The following is a 22,004-nucleotide window of genomic DNA, read 5'->3' as shown; positions in this document are numbered from 1 at the left end:
CTTAACATCTTTGGGCCTTAGTTTTCTCATATGTGACAAAGATTCTCTCCTTGGATACACTTTAGACAGGCTCCTCTGAGCCTTCTCAACTAGGCCTCATTCTTGGGCCCTGTTTTTGGTAGGCTGAAGTCCAGTTTTAGCAAGAATTGTTTAGCAAGTCGCTTTAGGGGGAGTCTTCCCACTGCTGATATCTGATCAAGTCCCTCATCCCCCTACCTAGATGTCTAAGTCTTTGGCCTGACTTTAGCAAGAATTCCATTGGGCCAGTTTAGCAAGAATATACCTGCCCTTGATGTTTCTTGCTAGTAATTTTTCATCCACTAACTCCCTCACTCCGCTGGTTGACTATAAATCCTCATTTACCCTTGAATTCAGAGTTGAGCTCAGTCTCTTTCCCCCATCACAACTGTTTCTCCCCTACTGCAACAGTCTCAAATAAAACCTGTCTTGCCATCTTTAACAAGTGACTGGTGAGTAATATCTCTTTGAAAAGTGTAAAACTTAGGTCTCTTCTAGATCAGATACTCTATGGCTCTATGAAATTATGGGTTTGTGGAAGGACTGAAGTAGGAATAAGTAACTAGGGAATCCATTCAGATAGAAATAAATGGCTTCCAAAAAAGAATTTTGAGAAATTATGAATTTTAACTCATAAGAGAAAATTTCCTGCCATTCCCAATAGCCAGAACTCAGGAATATACTTTTAAATGAGATTAAGAGGCTTCTGATCTGTGTTGGTTGTATAGATTTTTTTATTCTGTACCCATTCATCCATTTTCATAGCAGGAGAATTTAGAACTTTGTGACAACCCAAAATGTGAAGATGGAATGGTTTAAAAAATTATAAGAGTTGTGGCAAGTCAAGAATTGCATATTTGCAGGATCTGATAATACATATTATAGTTTTAAAAAGAGTATCTTTTCAAGGATGTGGGGAAAAGGGAACCCTCCTGCACTATTGGTGGGAATGCAAACTGATGCAGCCACTGTGGAAAACAGTATAGAGGTTCCTCAAAAAGTTAAAACTAGAACTACCCTATGATCCAACAGTTTCACCCTATTTACCCAAAGGATACAAAAATACTAATTTAAAGGGATACATGCACCCTGATGTTTAATAGCAGCATTATCTACAATAGCCAGATTATGGAAACAGCCCAAATGTTCATTGACTGATGAGTAAAGAAAATGTAGTATATACATGCAATGGAATATTACTGAGCCATAAAAAGAAAGAAATCTTGCTATTTGCAACAATGTGGATGGAGCTAGAGAGTATTATGGTAAGTGAAATATGTCAGAGAAAGAAAAATACCATATGACTTCACTCATATGTGGAATTTAAGAAACAGAACAAATAAGCATAGGGGAAAAAAGACAGAGGCAAACCAAGAAACAGATTCTTTTTTTTTAAAGATTTATTTATTTATTTATTTACTTATTTATTTATTTATTCAGAGAGAGCGAAAGAGAGGCAGAGACACAGGCAGAGAGAGAAGCAGGCTCCATGCAGGGAGCCCGACGCGGGACTCGATCCCGGGTCTCCAGGATCACACCCCGGGCTGCAGGCGGCGCTAAACCGCTGCACCACCAGGGCTGCCCAAGAAACAGATTCTTAATTATAGAGAACTGATGGTTACTAGATGGGAGGTGGGAGGGGAGACGGATGAAACAGGTATCAGGGATTAAGGAGTACACTTTTTGTGATGAGCATCAGGTATTGTTTGCAAGTGTTGAATCACTAAATTGTAATTGAAACTGATATTACACTGTATGTTAACTAACTGGAATTTAAATAAAAAGTTAAAAAAAAGAATGCCTTTTTGAAGGATATTTTGATTTCATTTACATTAAGGGATATAAAACAAAAATAAGAAATATACTCAACACTGAAAGTAAAGGTAAAATATTATTCAAATACATTTTTGGGTACTATAAATTTTTGACTACAAATGACAAAGATACATGAATTTTAAAATGTTAAACTAGTTTTCCTAACTAGATAATTTGGGGTTATTCTAATAGACAGAAACATTGGACTCTACAGTTCTTTCAAATTTCAGAGATAGACCAACATGTAAGAATTGAATTGGCATATATGCTCTTAAAATATATTCAAGCACTTGAAAATATTAGGTACATGTATATATATGGAGAGAGAGAATTATATATAAGATGATATATATACACATATATACATATATGTATGCATATATATGTATAACTATATATACACACATACATATAAATATATATAAAAATATAAGGAAAGTTTCAAGGTTCATGCAGTTACTACTTTGGAGTTAAGGAGCTAACCTGTAGGACCTGGATAGGGATCAAAGTTCACCAAGGCCCAATGTCATCATTAACAAAAAAGAAAAATATCAAATTGTTAGCAATACCAAGAAACTAAAGCATTACACTAACTTCTTTCAAGTTAAACTTTAATTCAATAAAAGAATACTCTGGAAGTTCATATTCATGCACCTTTAGATAAACCAAATTATTACCACCTAACATCAGCACTAAAATAAAGACAGCACATGTAATATTTTGAAAAGCAAAAAAACACATTTTGATAATAATCATTACCACAAACTCAAAAACAACCAATTCTAAGACAATTGGGTTTCAAACTCCATTTTAATTTGTAGTTTATGAACAAACTGAGAAGTCACAAACTACTCTTCAGGGAGGTGTTCTTCCTACTATTTAGAAACAGAAATTTTTTAAAGCATTTTTGTGACTAATGTCTTTACATTAACACATTAACACATTTCACAAAGATGTTCCACAGTGAGCTCCATTACTAGTAAAGAACAAATAACCAGAGTGCTGATTAAAATATAAAAAATGATAATAGTTTGGTTTATTTTATAATTATTGCATGCACAACCAAGCAAGACATTGGTGTCATTTCTTTACATGCAAGAGTTAATATGGCTGAGGAGGTTTTCACTGGTTTTCTTCAATAGTAAAAAGAGGTAAAATTCTAAATACCCTCTATAAACAGTCAAGTCAGATTAGATAAAATCTGGTTTTGAAAGTGATCCTCTGAACAAAGTATGTGATCCCATTTGATTCATGTTTTCAGAGCATATCTTATTAAAATTAACTCAATTACTTCAGAGTCTATGGTAATTTAAATGGAACCTTTCATTTTTAAAACATTCAAAAAACAAGTCAGAGACTTTCAAAGGTTGAAAGGACAATTTTGTTTCTTTAACCTTAGATTTCTCTTATTATTTTAAATCAGTGAAGGCCAAATTTTAAGTTACTCAAAATATAAAAATTGAATATGAAGTCCCAAAAATCTCTTAATAATCTATCACCAGTGATTGTGCTCAGCAACATTAATCCCGGATGAAAACAAGCATTTCCAAACTTAGCAAAATGAAGTGACATAGCACATACACAAAATGAAAAGTGAACATTGGATGCAAAATTGAGACTACAAGAGCAGTTAACACGAGACAAATGAGGTATAGACATGAAGCTGGTATGAAGAAATCGCTATTCAATTTAATCATGCTGTGATGTTGAAGATAAATTTGATTGCCTAGTTCCTAGAGAAGATAAAATGTTTTTATTGTGCTTGGTGACATTTGCTGATCATGTCATGCTATGACAGAACCATAGCAACACTTTTGGTATGGACCACAAGCATCTATGGGGTGATCACTAAAATGATTTCTGTGATGACATGCTGAGAAGCTCACATTAAAAATGCAGATGGCATTTTGCTGCCAGGTTATCAGTATAGTTTTATGTTTAATAAAAAGACCAATAAATCCACTATTTCCTTTTTTCCTCCAAGTTGGTTTTAGTTCAATTTTAAGTGATGAAAGGCGTTATTGAAAAGAATTATTAGATGCCACAGAAATGGATGGAGCTAGGTATAAACCAAGCTATTTTACTTGTAAGAAATTCTTAGATTATAGAGTCTAAAGTCCTAAAAACTGAATAGCCTGCCAGCAAAATGAAATAAATTAATGAATAAATAGACCATTCCCCTACTACTCATGTACATACCTGGTCTTCCAGGAGGACCCTGAGGCCCAGGGTTGCCTTTAGGGCCTTCCAGAGCTGGACCTGGAGAGCCAGGAGGGCCTGGGGGACCCTGGACACCAGGGAAACCCTGATAGCCTGGTTCTCCTTTTGGACCAGGAAGGCCAGGGTTTCCTGGAATGCCAGGTAATCCTCCATCACCCTTTTGACCTATAAAATATAAAAGCAAAGTGACATTAGGGAACACTTTAAATGATACTGCCTGTATTAGGCTTGCCTGTAAGGCTAAATCTATTCATTCTTGTTAGAACAAGTGATGGGATTCAATAGGATCATTTCTATCTCCCACCAAATCCCTAACCCATCCAAAAAAACCATTCTTATTAAATATATTCATCTATTATCAGAAATATTTATTAGAGTACATATAGAAATAGAAAAAGAATAATAGCTTGGATCCTGAAAGATACCCTTTGTATTAGGACACAGAGCAATGAACACATGATCAGTGGCTGCAAGAAAATAAAAAATAGAAAAATAGAAAAATAGAAAAATTTAAAGTATTGGCATGAACAGGTTAGAGATGGCTGGAGGAAATTCCTTGAATATTTTGAGACAAATGAAGATAGGCATCTTCAGTGTTTGCTGGATATCCCTGAAGACCATTCTGTTTAAGATTTAGAACTCAATCCAGACAAACTATTCTCAACATTTTTTCTATACCACCAATATGGCTGAAAGTGATATAACAGTGGCATATTAAAGTAATAATTTTCACATTAGGATCTTTGGAAGGTTATCAATACGCCTGTGGTTTGAAAAAAGCTTCCATAGAATAGCTAACGGTCATTTCAGAACATAAACAGGCATATCTGTACACACATTCAGTTATTCAATTAACTATTTGGTGCTTACAATGAAAGTAAGAACAAGTGAGGGCAAGTTGATGTGTATGAGCACATATCCCCTCAAAATAATGCAAGACGTATCTTTATACAGAGTTTTCCATTTTTATTATTGGTACATATTTCTGCAGTTTCCTCATATTACCTTGGTTTTGTTTCCATGTGGAGAAAAGAGTATTTTTCTGGCTGAAAGACTTTTTAAAAATTTAGTGAAATCTACCCATTTCTACATATTAGCTTTCTTTCCTCAGCAGTTACTTATGAAATTAGTGAAGAGATAGTTTTACGTAAATTTCTTTAAGAATGCATTTTTATATAGCACGACACTTTTTACTGAATTGTTAATTAAGAACTGCTTTAAGGGGTGCCTGGGTGGCTCAGTCGGTTAAGCATCTGACTCTTGATTTCGGCTCAGGTCATGATCTCAGGGTCTTGTAATCAAGCCCAATGTCAGGCTCCATGCTCAGTGGGGAATCTGCTTCTCTTCCTCTCTTTCCCTCTGCCCCTACCCTCGCTCCCACTCTCTCTCTCTCTAAAATAAATAAATATATCTTTTTTAAAAAAGAACTGCTTTTAGATATAACTTTAGCTTTGAGTTTTCTGGGTTTGCATGTGCATTGTATAACAGTAAATGGTAAAAGGAAAAATAAATGTACTGGAGCACATTCCCTTTATATTGACTGATCTGCATGTTTTATTACCAGAAAGTCCTGGGAGTCCAGGGGGTCCTGGGATTCCAAAGCCTGGTTGACCTGTCAGAGCATAAACCAAAACTCTCAAATAGATAAAATAAATATATCTTTATACACATATAGATATATAAGTGGAATGTAGATTGCATGGTGAAATAAGGTCATCTAGAGAAGATGAAAACAGCTGGGTAACTTCTTTACATGAAAAACTGGGGAAGAAAGGATATGGAGTTCTTTTATAAGAAGGAGGCAACCTAATTGATCAATATGAAGTAATATTCTCAGTACAAAGTGCAAGAAGGTACTTAGGAAGGGAAAAGTGTATAGTAGCTTAAAGGTTAAGAAAGAAGACATAATTTAATTGTGGTAAAAAAGGGCAAAAGTTAAAAAAGACAAAGAATGAATTAGAAAATTAGGAACAATTAAAAAAATATAGCACCTGGTTCACCCTTCTGTCCAGCTGGTCCAGGAATACCATCTTGACCTGGGTTGCCTTTTTCACCTGGAGGCCCTGGTGGCCCAGGACGCCCTCCACCACCTAAAGCACAGGGCACAGCAGGTTATACTTATCTTTCCAATTCCCTTTCCTTCCAAATTATCCATTCTTTCCATACTAGCTTCAAATAGTTCTATCCAAATGACACAAAGTACTTCTGAGACACCCCTTTAAATCACAAAATCTTGTAAAAAAGCATAAAAAGAACGAAGGCTAATGAGATTAAGGAAGAACCTTATCTTCCTCCACTCAGTATCCAAAATCTTTCAGTTTCTCATTTTATTCTAGCTTTAGAATATCAAGTAGAGTAAGGAATGTGGGTGGAATGGGGTGCATTATAGGCCTCATATATGGGGCCAAGAGCTTTCTAAAAAATACCAGAGCTTCCACTAATTGTAGGATACTTGAAATAACTGTCCCTGGAAAGAGCCCCCAAAATAAGGTTCCAAAGTAGTAATTTTAAGTAATTTTTATTAAGAGTTGTTCACTTTGAAAAAACGAGTTGCTCACTTGTACCTAACAAGTAGTACTAAGTGAATGATCACCATGTTTTCTCATCTTAAAAATGTTCACAGCTCCCAGAAATGATCTGACTTTCCCAAAATGAATATGAGCTGTAGTTTTACAGAACAACAAAACCTTAGGTTTCATGCTTACCTACGGGACCAGGTTCTCCTGGAAGGCCAGGGTTCCCAGGAGGACCATTAATACCTTTTGGTCCAGGAAGTCCTGGGGTTCCTAGAATTCGAAGAACTCAATTTAATAATAAAAGAAAAACTGTATTGCTTTAAGAGTTACAACTCAAGCTTATAATTTATAGTGCTGACACAGAAACAGTGAAGAATAGAGAAAAAATCCAAGAAAGATGCTAATATTTGCTGAATATTTTAAAGGATAATTTTAAGTCTTTAAAGTTATTTACCCAAAGGCTGGCATTATTATAGATTCATAATAAAAATAATCACCACAATATTACACTGGAAGAATTGGTAGGATTCCATTGTATGTATATACCAATTTTTTAATACATTCATCTATTGTTGGACATTTGGGTCACTGTTAGGTTTTCAGTGCTATGAATATCTATTCTATTCATGGAAACCTGTTCTACTCCCAGTTTTTAGCTATTATGAATAATGTTGCTAAGGAATATTTCTGCACCAGTATTTTTGTGTACATATGTCTTACTTTATCTTGGATAAATACCTAGATAGGAATGGAACTGATGAGTCAGAAGAGGTGTATGGTGTATATTATTAAAAAAAAAAAAACCTGCCAAACCATTTGACGCTCACAACAATGTTTCAGAATTCCAGTTGCTCCAGATTCTTGTACAACATATGGTGATTATCAGTTGTTTTAGTAATAACATTCTGGTAGGAATGTAATGCTACTTCACTGTGGTATTAATTTGCATTTCTCTGATGGCTAATAATATTGATCACCTTTTCATGTGCTTATCCATAAATCATCTTGGCCAGCCATATATCATCTTTTGTGAAACGTCTGTTCAAAGTTTTTCCCATTTAAAAAAGTGGATTGTATATCTTGTTATTATTGAATTGTAGAAGTTGCTTATATATCCCAGATATCAGTCATTTGTCAGATACTTGTTTTGCAAGTATTTTCTCCTAGTCTGCGGCTTCCCTATTCATTTCCTTAATGATGTCTTTTGATGAGAACAGAAGATCTCAGGTTCTTTTAAAGAAAAAAAAAAAAACAGCATGGAGCAACTGAATATCTGTATGAAAAAAAAAACGAACCTTGGCCCCTACTTCAAACCATAAAAATATTTTTATTCAAGACAAATCATAAACCTAAATATAAAAGCCTAACATTAAACATTGTGGGAAAATAGAAGAATATTTCCATAAACTTGAGTAGGCAAAGATTTTGTGAATGGGACACAAAAAGCACTAACTATGAAAGAAAATGAACTAGACTTTATCAAAATTAACTTTTGAAAAAAAAAACTTTTGTTCACACAATAATAGCATTAAGAAATGTCATCACACAACAGCACTAGGAATAAAAGGCGAATTTGAGACAGAAAGAACATATTTATAGTACATGTATCTGACAAAGACTCATATCCAGAATATATAAAGAAATGTTTTGAATTAATAAGAAAAAAAGGGCAAACAACTCAATAAATGTGAGCAATAAAACATGGAGCAGGCATTTCAAAAAGATGCTATCCAAATGGCCAGTAAGTATATGAGGGATGCCTGGGTGGCTCAGCGGTTGAGCGTCTGCCTTCAGCTCAGGGCATGATCCTGGGGTCCTGAAATCAAGTCCCGCATTGGGCTCCCTGTGTGGAGCCTGCTTCTCCCTCTGCCTATGTCTTTGCCTCTCTCTCTCTCTCTCTCTCTCTCTGTGTCTCTCATGAATAAATAAAATCTTTTTTAAAAAGTATATGGAAAAAATAAAAATAATAAAATAAAATAAATAAAAAGTATATGGAAAGGTGTTTAATATTGTCATTCATTTAAAAAAAGTAAGTTAAAATGTTAATGATACACTTCAATGTACCCACCAGAACACCTAAAATTAAAGATTGACAACACCAAATGAGGTAAGGACATAGGCAACTGGTCATTTCACAATACAAAGTACTGACCACAGTATAATTACAAGCTACTAGGAGCCACTTAAGAACATTTCATACATTGCATGTGAGATTGTAATTTATAAAGCCACTTTCAAAAATTGGCACCATGCACTAAAGTTAGATGTATACCTCTGCTATGATTCAATAATTCTGTTACCAAGTTATTGTCTAAGAGAAAGGAGTATGTATGTCCACCAAAAGCATGTCAAAGAATGTTAATACAATCTTTTTTAATAGTCTCAAACTGGAAACAACCCACAAGTCCATCAAAAGGTGAATGGTAATTGATTATTATGTATTTCTTCAATGGAATATTACAATGCAATTATTAAAAAAAAAAAACTATTGAGACATGCAGTAAGATAAATGAAGCTTACAGACATGAGTGAAAGAAGCCAGACAGGAGGATATAAAATGTATGATTCCATTTATATGAATTTCAAAAACAGGTGAAATTACTTGATGGTGATAGAAATCATAGTAGTGATTACTTTGGGGGGCAGGTTCACTGTGAAGGGGCATGGTTAAAACTTTATGGGGCAGGGATCCCTGGGTGGCGCAGCGGTTTGGCGCCTGCCTTTGGCCCAGGGCGCGATCCTGGAGACCCGGGATCGAGTCCCACATCGGGCTCCCGGTGCATGGAGCCTGCTTCTCCCTCTGCCTGTGTCTCTGCCTCTCTCTCTCTCTGTGACTATCATAAATAAATAAAAAAATTAAAAAAAAAAACTTTATGGGGCAAGGGAACTATTTTATATCTTGATATATGTGGTAAGTACACATATATATACATGGGCGAAAACTCATCTCCTAGTCTTGTACATTTTACTCTACATCATACTTCAATAAAATGTTAAGGAAAAGATAATCAAAGGCCCACTCTATCCTTGCCACTGTGCAATTCAAAAGACATATGAACAAATTAAATACATGCATAACAGAGGAGGTAGTATGATAATCTAGTTCAGGCTACCTACTTGACTATAGTGCTAAGTCTCTTTGCTTGCATGACTCAGTCCTTGTCATATAAATGAACTGAACAACTGTCCTACCAACAGTCACCGAACTGTGTGCCTGAGCACAACGTTCTAAAAGAATCAGCAGCAGGCTAAGGTTTGGTAGTGTATACTATCACCTACAAAAATAGTAAGGCCTCTTTTTTTAAAAAAATATTTTATTTATTTATTCATAGAGACACACAGAGAGAGAGGCAGAGACACAGGGAGAGGGAGAAGCAGGCTCCATGCAGGGAGCCTGACGTGGGACTCGATCCCAGGTCTCCAGGATCACACCCCGGGCTGCAGGTGGTGCTAAACAGCTGCGCCACTGGGGCTGCCCCCCTTTTTTTTTCATTAAACTTTTGTTTTAATGGGTCTCAAAATTCTGTGACAGATTTTTGGTCAAGTTGTTTCCATTAAAAAGTACTGATTTTAAAAACTAATAACTTAAAACTGCCACACATGCACAAAAAAAAAAAAATGGTCCACAAAACATTCTCCTTTCCTTCTGAAGGTTTTACGATGCATTGTTATCATGAACCAGTCTTTTACTATTAAACTTAAATGGCCAATTGACACAAACAGTTCTGAGACTGTTCTTCCACCACTGATTAAGACTGGGGTGGCAGGTATTGGGGATAATATTCATTTAGCCTTCTGAGCTTTCTGGGCAGACTTGGTGACTTTGCCAGCTCCAGCTGCCTTCTTGTCCACTGCTTTGATGACACCCACAGCAACCGTCTCTCTCATGTCACGAACAGCAAAACGGCCCAGAGGAGGATAGTCAGAGAAGATCTCAACACACATAGGTTTGCCAGGAACCATATCAACAATGGCAGCATCCCCAGATTTCAAGAACTTGGGACCATCTTCCAGCTTCTTTCCAGAACGACGATCTGGGACATCTGGGTGGCTCAGTGGTTTAGCGCCTGCCTTTGGCCCAGAGCGTGTTCCTGGAGTCCTGGGATCCAGTCCCACATCGGACTCCCTGCATAGAGCCTGCTTCTCCCTCTCCCTCTGCCTATGTCACTGCCTCTCTCTGTGTGTCTCTCATGAATAAGTAAATAAATAAAAATTAAAAAAAAAAAGAATGACGATCTATCCTTTCCTTCAGCTCAGCAAACTTGCAAGCAATGTGAGCTGTGTGACAATCCAGCACAGGTGCATATCCAGCACTGATTTGGCCTGGATGGTTCAGGATAATCACCTGAGCTGTGAAGCCGGCTGCTTCCATTGGTGGGTCATTTTTGCTGTCACCAGCCACGTTGCCACGATGAACATCTTTGACAGATACGTTCTTGACATTGAAGCCCACATTGTCCCCAGGAAGAGCCTCACTCAAAGCTTCATGGTGCATTTCAACAGACTTTACTTCAGTTGTAACATTGGAGCAAAAGTGACCACCATACCAGGCTTAAGAACACCAGTCTCCACTTGACCCACTGGTACAGTACAGTACAATAAGGCCTCTTAATTGACTTGTGGCTAGCAGTTAAAGATTGAAAAATGCTCCACCAAGCAGTTTTTGTGTTCTTTTTCCCCCACAGGTTATTGTCCTGCTGAGCTGGTAATACTGATTTCTCATTTTATACAGAAAGAAATTTGGGCAAATAAAAGTTAAAGAGCTGGATCAAGATTATGTTGCTAGTCAGTATCTGATTGGGAAGTAGAATAGAAGTCTACCAAATAAGAAGTTGCTCTATGGTATGGGTTAGAGTAGACAGGAAGGAAAGAAGGAAGCATTAAAGAAAAAGAATTTTACCGGGGAATCCAGGAAGGCCTGGTTGTCCTTTTGCTCCAGGGGTCCCTGGTAATCCAGGCAAACCAGTATCTCCCATAGAACCTTTGATTCCAGGGTTTCCTGGGTATCCAGGAAGACCAGCTTCACCCTAAAATCATGAATAGAAAGATAAAACTGAGTCTCTATATGACTTTAGATTGTATAACAACATAGCATTATCTTCAGAGCATTTATGTTAGGTCAGTAATTCTGCTAAGTGCTTTACATAATATGCTTTGTTTAATCACTTGTAGAAATTTAACTTGAAAATGCTTTGTTTAATCATCACAACAGCTCTCTGAGTTAGGCTTTATCATCTCTATTTATAAATGAGAAAACTGAATCTTGAAGAATTCAAGTGCCTAATGGCTCTAGTAACTGGCAGAATCAGAATTTGAACCAAGGTCTGTCATACTCCAGAGTTCATGCTATTTCAACAATATGTAGGTGTATTATCTCATTAATCCTTAACAACTCGATAAGAAATGAGTATTGTTATCCCATTTTACAGTGTTGCAACTAATAAGTTGTAGAGTCTGCATTTGGATCCAGATAGTCTGAATTAAACTTGTGATTGTTATTCCTGGTGTGCAACAATGAAATTCACTGCTTATAATAATTATGTCAAACAATAGTTATAGTAGGTTCTACTGCAAAAAGTATATTTAATTTTAACATGAATAAGTTTATCAATTCTTCAGTGAACATCTCAAATCCCATATACTGCATGAAGCATTCCAGGACCAAGAAAGCTTATGCTAAGATGTAGGGTAGGTTCTTATTCTGTCAAGTCAATAATGGTTTCATATATGCATGTCTTGACTCTTTAACTACTTTGAACACTCCTTTGGGGTCAGAGACAATACATAAGTAACATTTTTATTCAGCGAAATTTTGCATTATGTTTCCTTCTAATAGAGCCTTAGAATGCATACCCACTTGCACAATTAAAACAAGTTTTTCTCAATAACAATCAAAACACGCTGTAACTCTGAATCTACTGGTGTCCAACTGCTTTGCTCATGAGGATCATGACTTCTCCAACAGTGTTAGTATTCAACATCATCTAATGAATACCTCCTTTTCTATTTAGTGCTTATGCTTTCTAGGTGAACAAGATCATCTATTTGTGACTCAAATTATTCTGCATTATGGTAAAAGTTTTTTCAGCTAAATCCTTTTCTCCTTCTATCCCATTGGGCTGGGAATATATATATTTTGGTCCAAAACCTTACAAATCAAAGACTTAGCACATTCTTACACACATAATAGGTATAGGATTAAATTTTGGATTGAACTGGTTCCATCTTATATATTTACACAAAAAGCTTTGGATAGACTATCATAATTCTTGTTATTTATGAACCAATGCCATTTATATATCAAAATGAAAAACAATAACAAAATGCCAATAGTCTGCTAATGGCAAACCTGAAAGGCAATAAGCAAGCTTCTGATGATTTATGATAAAGTATGTTAAGTTCTATAAACTGCACCAACCTGAATTTCAACCCAACTTGGCTCCCCACTACACTTCTTACTACTCTATGTCCCTACTCTAAATTGTAAAAAGAAAGTATTTCACCAGGGCTTCAGAAAAGGACTAACGCTTGCTAGTTTAAATTTCATCTAAGATACAGATATAGTGAAACACCGGGACACCTGCACCTCAATGTTTATAGCAGCAATGTCCACAATAGCCAAACTGTGGAAGGAGCCACGATGTCCTTTGACAGATGAATGGATAAAGAAGATGTGGTATATATATACAATGGAATATTACTCAGTCATCAGAAAGGACGAATACCCACCAATTGCATTGACGTGAATGGAACTGGAGAGTATTATGCTGAGTATAAGTCAATCGGAGAAGGACAATCATCATATGGTTTCACTCATGCATGGAATATAAGAAATAGTGAAAGGGATTATAAGGGAAAGGAGGGGAACTGAGTGGGAAAAATTAGAGAGGGAGACAAACCATGAGAGACTCCTAACTCTGGGAAACAAACAAAGGGTTGTGGAAGGGGAGGTGGGCAGGGGGTTGGCGTAACTAGGTGATGGGCACAGAGGAAGGCACTTGATAGGATGAGCACTGGGTGTTATACTATATGTTGGCAAATAGAACTTCAATAAAAACAAATAAAAATTCTAAGTTTTTATTATTTATACACTTGCAGAGAGAACAATGAGCTTCTGAAAAGGTAAATAAGAAGAAATAAAAAAAGAAGAGAGTACTCAGTACTTCAACACACTGGCCAGAAATCTTGTAAACCACTCTGAGAAAGGAAAATTCTATTTACAAAGGAAAAGCTTGACATGACTTCAATAGACTTAAGCCACAAATATCTACATTTGTTCAAATGTCAATCTTTGATATAATTCTTTTTTTAGTTATGTAAAATTGACATATACAATTAGTTTCAGGTATACAATACAATTTTATATTTGTATATATTGTGAAACGATCACTACAATAAATCTAGTTAACATCCATCACCACACAGTTACAAAATTTTTAAATTTCATGATAAAAACTTTTAAAATTTACTCTCTTAGCAACCTTCAATATATGACACAGTATTAACTAAAATCACCACACTGGACATTACATCCTGATGACCTATTTAACTGATGGCTGTACGTCTGTATTTTTAACCCTCTTCACTGATTTCACCCACCCTTCAATGTGTTCCACCCCCATCTCTGGCAACCACAACTTTGTTCTCTGTATCTATTAGCTCATTCTTTAAATTTTTTCTCTATTTATTTATTTTTAGATTCCATATATAAGTTAGAACAAATGATATTTGTCCTAACTTATTTCACTTAGCATAATGCCGTCAAGGTCCATCCATGTTGTCAGAATGGTAAGATTTCATTCTTTTGTATGGCTCAATAATATATATATATATATATATATATATATATATATATATACATATACACACACATATATATATATAAATCTCACATTTTAAAAAAGATTTTATTTATTTATTCATTAGTGACACAGAGAGAAGGAAGAGACACAGGCAGAGGGAGAAGCAGGCTCCATGCAGAGAGCCCAATGTGGGACTCAATCCCAGAACTCATATCCATTCATATACCATGAACACATGGGTCACTCCCACATCTTAGCTATTGTGAAAATACTAAAATGTATATGGGGACATGTATATCTTTTCAAGTTAGTTTTTTCATTTTCTTTAGATAAATACTCAGGAGTAGAATTGATGGATCATACGATATTTCTATTTTTATTTTTTAAGGACTCTCCATGCTATTTTTCATAATGGCTGTATTAATTTACATTCTCACCAACAGTGCACAAGGGTTCCCATTTCTCACCATCTTTGCCAACACTTGCTAAAACTTGTCTTTTTGATAATAGCCATTTTAAGAGGTGTGAAGTGATATCTCATTGTGGTTTGATTTGCATTTCCCCGATGATTAGTGATGTAAAGTGCCTTTTCATATATCTGTTGGCCATTAATATGCATTCTTTGGAAAATGTCTATTTATTTTCGCTGCCCATTTTTAATTGGATTCTTTGTTTCACTTTTAAAAAAGATTTTATTTATTTATTCATGAGAGACACAGAGAGAGAGGCAGAGACACAGGCAAAGGGAGAAGCAGGCTCCACACAGGGAACCCGATGCAGGACTCAATCCCAGGTCTCCAGGATCACGCCCTGAGCCACAGACAGACACTCAACCGCTGAGCGACCCGGGTGTCTCTTTTGCTTCACTTTTAATATTGATTGTATAAGTTCTTTGCATATTTTGGATATTAACTCCTTATTGGTATATGATTTGCAAATATTTTCTCCCATTCAGTAGGTTGTCTTTTCACTTGATAACTTCTTTGGTTGTACAGATTAGTTTGATGTAGTTCCACTTGTTTATTATGCTTTTGTTGCCTTTGTTTCTGGAGACACATCCAGAAAAACATTGCCAAGATCAATGTCAAGGAGCTTACTACCTGTTTTCTTCTGGGATTTTTATGGTTTTAGGTCTTACATTTAAATCTTCTATACAAAAACAAAACAAAACAAAACAAAACAAAAATAAATCTTCTATCCAATTTGAGTTAATTTTTGTGCATAAAATAGTAGTCTAGTTTCATTCTTTTGCCTGTGTCTGTAACTTTTCCCAACAGCATTTATTAAAGTGACTATCTTTCCCCATTGTATAGTCTTGCTTCCTTTGTCATAAATTGACTATATTTGTGTGAGTTTATTTCTGGGCTCTCTATTCTATTACATTGATCTCTGTTTGTTTTAATGCCAATATTATATTATGTTGATTACTATAGTTGGCTGTGTAATATAGTTTGAAATTAGGGAGTAAGATACCTCCAGCCTTGTTCCTCTTTCTCAAGATTGCTTTTGGCTATTCAGAATCTTTTGTGGTTCCATAAAAATCTTAGGGTTGTTTGTTATGTTTCTTTGAAAAATACCATTGGGATTTTGATGAGGATTGCAACGAATCAGTATATTGCTCTGGGTAATATGGACATTTTAACAATATTAATTCTTCCAATCCATGAGCATAGAGTATCTTCGCTTTTTTTGTGTCTTCTTCAATCTCTTTCATCAATGTCATAGTTTTCACAGTATAAGTCTTTCATCTCCTCAGTTAAATTTATTCCTAAGTATTTTATTTATTTTGATGTAATTGTAAATGTGAGTGTTTCCTCAATTTCTCTTTCCGATAGTTCGTTGTTAGTATATAGAAGTGCAACACATTTCTAAATGTTGATTATGTACCCAATGACTTTCCTGAATTTTTTATTCACTCTAACAGTTTTTTGGTGGAGTCTTTAGGGCTTTTTACAAATATAAGTATAAAGTATAAATATAGATACATATATACACATATATTTGTCTGAAAATAGTGAGTTTTTACTCTTCTTTTGCAGTTTGAATGCCTTTCATTTCTTTTTCTTGCCTAATTGCTCTGGCTAGCATTTACAATGCTATGTTGAATAAAAGTGGAAAAAGTGGCCATCCTTGTTTTGTTTCTAATCTCAGAGGGAAAATCTTTCAGCTTTTCACCATTGTGTATGATATTAGCTGTGGGCTTCTCATATATGTCCTTTATGTTGTGATACATTCCTTCTATACCCACTTTGTTGAGATTTTTTATCATAAATGGATGAATTATGTCAAATAAATTTTTTTGCATCTATTGAAATTATCATATGATTTTATCCTTTATATTGGTAATGGACAATATATCATATTGATTGATTTATAGATGTAAACCCTCTGTGCATCTCTGGAATAAATTTCACTTGATTGTGATATGTAATCCTTTTAATTGTTATATTGTTTAATTTGGCTTGCTAATATTTTGTTGAGTATTTTTCATGTATGTTCATCAGGGAAACTGGCCTGTAATTTTCTTTTTTTGTGTGGCATCTTGACTGGTTAGGTATCACTGCAATGCTGGGTCAATAAGGTGAGTTCAACATGTACTCTCTTCTTCAATTTTCTGGAAAAGTTTGAGAAGCACACATATTCAGTCTTTAAATGTTTGGTAGAATTCACCAATGAAGTTGTCTAGTTCTGGACTTTCATTTATTGGGAGGTTTTTTTGATTACTGATTCAATCTGTTTACTAGTAACTGGTCTTTTCAGATGTTCTATTCCTTCATAATCCAATCTTGGAAGAGTGTATGTTTCTAGGAATTTATTCATTGCTTCTAGGCTCTCCAATTTGTTGGCATATAATTATTTATAGTAGCCTTTCATTATTGTTGTATTTCTGCGGTGTCAGTTTTAAATACTTCTCTTTCATTTCTGATTTAATTTAATTTTTAATTTGAGCCCTCTCTTGATAAGTCTACCTAAAAGTCCGTCAATTTTACTTATCTTTTCAAAGAACCAGCTCTTAGTTTCACTGATATTTTCTATGCTTTTTTAGTCTCTATTTTATTTATTTCTACATTGACATTTTTTATTTCCTTCCTTCTACTAACTTTGGAGTTCATTTGTTTTTCTTCTTCTTGTTCCTTTAGTTGTAAATTTAGTTTGAGACTTTTCTTGTTCTTTGAGGAAGGCCTATATCATTACAAAGTTCCCTTTTAGAACAGCTTTTGCTTCATACCATAGATTTTGGCAAATTGTATTTCAATTTTCATTCTTCTCAAGCTAATTTTTACTTTCTCCTTTGATTTCTTCATTGGCCCACTGATTGTTCAGTAGTATGTTGTTTAATCTCCCATATTTGTGTTTTGTTTTGTTTTTAGTTTCTCCTTGTAGTTGATTTTTAGTTTCATGCCACTGTGGTCAGAAAAAGATGCTTGATATGATTTTAATCTTCTTAAACTTACTGAGACTTGGTTTGTGGCCATGTGAACTATCCCGGAGAATGTTCTATGTGGATTTGAGAAGACTGTATTCCACTGCTTTTGGATGGAAAGTTCTGTATACATTAAGTTCATCTAGTCTAATGTGTCATTTAAGGTAGATGTTTCTTTATTGATTTTCTGTCTGGATGATCTATCCATTGATGTAAGTGGGATATTAAAATCCCCTACCATTATTGTATTGCTGTCAATTTCTCCCTTTAGGTTTGTTAATATTTGCTTTATTTATTTAGGTGATTCTATGTTGGGTGCATTAATATTTACAAATGTTATCCTATTGTTAGATCGATCCCTTTATCACTATGTAACACCCCTGTCTTTTTTTTTTTTTTTAAAGATTTTATTTATTTATTCATAGACACAGAGAGAGAGAGGCAGAGACACAGGGAGAGGGAGAAGCAGGTTCCATGCAAGGAGCCCGAGGCTGCAGGCGGCGCCAAACTGCTGCTGCGCCACCGGGGCTGCCCACACCCCTGTCTTTTAATACTGTCTTTATCTTGGGCAGCCCAGGTGGCTCGGTGGTTTAGCGCCACCTTCAGCCCAGGGTGTGATCCTGGTGACCCTCCCTGCATGGAGCCTGCTTCTCCCTCTGCTTCTGTCTGTGCCTCTCTCTCTCTCTCTCTCTCTGTGTCTCTCATGAATAATTTTTTTTTTAAATACTGTATCTTAAAGACTATTTTGCATGACACAAGTATTGCTACCTCAGCTTTCTTTTGGTTTTCATTTGTGTGGAATATCTTTTCCCAGCCCTTTACTTTCAGTCTGTGTGTGTCCTTATACCTGAAATGAGTTTCTTTTAGGTAGCCCACAGCCTATAACAAGCCTATAACTTGTCTTTCTAAAAAACTAGTCAGTCATGCAATGTCTTTTGACTGAAGAATTTAGTCCATTTACACTTAAAAAGTAATTATTGATAGGTATGTACCTATTGTCCTTTTGTTAATTGTTTTCTGGCTGTCTTGTGGTTCCTGTCTGTTCTTTCTTCTTTTCTTGCTCTCTTATGTTGTGGTTTGATAACTTTCTTTAGTGTTACTATATTCTTTTTTACTATCTTTTGTGTCTATACTATAGGTTTTTGCTTTGTGGCTACCAAGAGGCTCGCAGATAACAGTCTAGATATATTAAAATGTATTTTAAGTTGATAGCAACTGACCTTTGAACACATTAGAAAATTCTACATTTTTTGCTCCCCTCTCATTTTATATTTTTGATGTCACATTTTACATCTCATTTTGTCCATCCCTTAACTGATAATTGTAGTTTGAGTTACTTTTAGTTCTATTGTCTTTTAACTTTCACACTAGATTTATAAATGATTAATCCACTACCTTTACTATATATTTACTTTTACCTTTAAGATTTAAACACTTATGTTTCTTTGTCACTAACTAATGCACTTTCTTTTCAGCTTAAAGAAGTCCCTTTATAATGTTTCCTGTTAGGCCAGTTTGGTGGTAATGAGCTCTTTTAGCTTTTGATTGTCTGTAAAAGTCTTTCTCCATCAACCCTGAATGATAACCTTGCTGGGGAGGGTATTCTTGCTTAGAAGTTTCTTTCTTTCAGAATTTTGAATATATTGCCCCACTGTATCTGGCCTACAAAATTTCTGCTGAAAAATCTGCTTACAGTTTCATTAGAGTTCCCTTGTACAAAACAATGGGTTTTTCTCTTGCTGCTTTTAAGAGCCTATCTTTGGACAGTTTACTTATATCATGTCTTAGTGTTGATCTTTTTGGGTTCATCTTACTTGGACCCTTATGGCCTTTCTTGATCTGAATGCTTCCTTTTTAGATTAGGGAGGTTTTCAGCCATTATTTCTTTTTTTTTTTTAAATTTTTTATTATTTATGTATTATAGTCACAGAGAGAGAGAGAGAGAGAGAGAGAGAGAGAGAGAGAGAGAGGCAGAGACACAGGCAGAGGGAGAAGCAGGCTCCATGCACTGGGAGCCCGATGTGGGATTCGATCCCGGGTCTCCAGGATCGCGCCCTGGGCCAAAGGCAGGCGCCAAACCGCTGCGCCACCCAGGGATCCCCCATTATTTCTTTAAATATGTTTCCTTCTCCTTTATCTCTCTCTTCTCCTTCTGGGACCCACTATAATTAAAGTATTATTGAGATTTATGTTATCTCATAGGTCCCTTAAGCTATCTTTATTTTTAAATTTTTCCTTTTTGATTTTCTGTTTGGGTGAGTTCCACTCTTGTCTTCTAGATCACTTTCTTCTGCTTCATGTAGCCTCCTTTTCAACCTTTCCTGTTTATTTTTCCACTCAGTTATTGTATTCTTCAGCAAAACAGCTACTTCCCCCAGTCTTGAAGGAGTAGCCTTGTGTAAAAGATATAACTTATCCATCAACCTAAGACTTAGCTCCTTGTCTCTCAAACCTTTGTAATTATTTAAGCAGCCTAACTTATTCTTCTTAGTCTCAGCTGTGAAGGTGTGCCAAGACCTGTCAGTGTTCTAAAGAGAGTAATCTCAGTCAGCACCTACTTTCAGGCTGATTGGAAGACACATCCTTAGGCAGCAGTTTAAAAGTATGCAAATTACAATGGAATATTACTCAGCAATTAGAAACGACAAATACCCACCATTTGCTTCAACGTGGATGGAACTGGAGGGTATTATGCTGAGTGAAATAAGTCAATCGGAGAAGGACAAACAGTGTATGTTCTCATTCATTTGGGGAATATGAATAATAGTGAAAGGGAATATAAAGGAAGGTTAAAGAAATGTTGGGAAATATCAGGAAGGGAGACAGAACATAAAGACTCCTAACTCTGGGAAACGAACTAGGGGTGGTAGAAGGGGAGGAGGGCGGGGGGTGGAGGGGAATGGGTGACGGGCACTGAGGCGGACACTTGACGGGATGAGCACTGGGTGTTTTTCTGTATGTTGGTAAATTGAACACCAATAAAAATTAATTAAAAAAATAAAAAAAAATAAAAGTATGCAAATTAATATAAACTCCTGTGGTACCACAACAGCAAACCCTACTGGCCTGTAGACTAAGTGGATCTGGGGGTGTTGCAAAAATTGGGGGTTCAAAAAATGTATCAGGTCCTTTTTGGGAGGTACCAGCAGGCTGTATCAAGGCTGAGGAGGAATACAACGATGGCCTCCTCCAGCCTGCATTTCCTGAGAGTACCCATGTAGCCTCTACATGTATGCCAAACTTTAAGTCTACCCCTCAGACTGAAGCTCCAAGACAAAAAACAGGCCTTTTTTGCAGACTGGGGATTTGTTTCAGTCCATTGTCTGCATAGTGCTCTGGGGGTTGGTAGCATGCCAAGAACTGTGTCTCTGATTGTTACAATCTTGTGGTATTTAGGAATATGAGTCCCCTGGCCACCAGAGCCAGATGGTTACATAGTGACCCCAGTAAGGACTACGTGCACCTGCTAGCTTTTGCAGGGACCACTGGAGAGCACAGAACTGGTATATTCCTCTTCTACATGGCTGCAGGAGAATCTAGGGCTGGTGCTTGCCTGCCATCTTTAGTGGGGCAATGTGAGAGTGCAGGGCTGGTCACACTTGCCAGCACTATCAAGGGAGAGGGAGAGTACAAAAGTCATGCCTGTCAGCACTTCCAAACTTAAAGAGAATTCTAAAATACTCCTGCCCCTCTGGTAGATGCTTTAATATTAGCAAATGAATCTCTTTCACATATAATGCTGGCACTTTTCAAATTGCTGCTTTTGCACTGTTTTCTGAGGTGGATGAGTTTTCTGAGGTGGATGAGTCTGCATGGAAACCCTTCAAGAAATGTATCTCAGTTCTTCACTGTCCCTTGGATGTAAGCCCCTTTGGTTTTCAAACCTAGATGTTTTGGAGGATTGTCTTTCTGTTGCAAGTCTCAGAGGTTAGGGTGCTTGATATGGGGCATGAACCTCTAACTCCTCAGTGAGAAGGTCCAGATTCATAAGATCCCTTCTGATTGTAAGTCACCATAGAAGGGGTGGGATTTTGAATGAGACTATCTCTGCCTCTGCTACCTGTTGATGTGGCCCTTTTATTACCTGCTGTGAAGGAAGCTGTTCAGTTAGTTTTCCGGTGTTTTTCAGAGGGAATTAATTGCTCCCTATGTAGCTACAGATTTGCTGTGTCTACAGAAAGAGGTATGTTCAGGATCTTCCTATGCTAT

The 22,004-nt window shown here is 36.1% G+C and overlaps 1 protein-coding gene across 1 annotated transcript in view; it reads right to left on the bottom strand.

Moving 5' to 3' along the window:
• Positions 1-22,004, bottom strand: part of COL4A5 (collagen type IV alpha 5 chain) — a 270,709-nt gene that overhangs the window by 22,991 nt on the left and 225,714 nt on the right. Inside the window, exons 37-41 of the mRNA XM_026014911.2 lie at positions 11,470-11,596; positions 6,759-6,839; positions 6,045-6,143; positions 5,615-5,665; positions 4,033-4,218 (exon numbers count right to left, since the gene is read on the bottom strand). Of these exons, the coding sequence (XP_025870696.1) occupies positions 4,033-4,218; positions 5,615-5,665; positions 6,045-6,143; positions 6,759-6,839; positions 11,470-11,596 (544 nt within the window). The remainder of the gene's footprint in view (positions 1-4,032; positions 4,219-5,614; positions 5,666-6,044; positions 6,144-6,758; positions 6,840-11,469; positions 11,597-22,004) is intronic.

Source organism: Vulpes vulpes, chromosome X (assembly GCF_048418805.1).
Source record: "Vulpes vulpes isolate BD-2025 chromosome X, VulVul3, whole genome shotgun sequence".
NCBI lineage: Eukaryota > Metazoa > Chordata > Mammalia > Carnivora > Canidae > Vulpes > Vulpes vulpes.
Note: the sequence above shows the minus strand (reverse complement) of the source record. Positions and strands in the feature narration are given on the sequence as shown.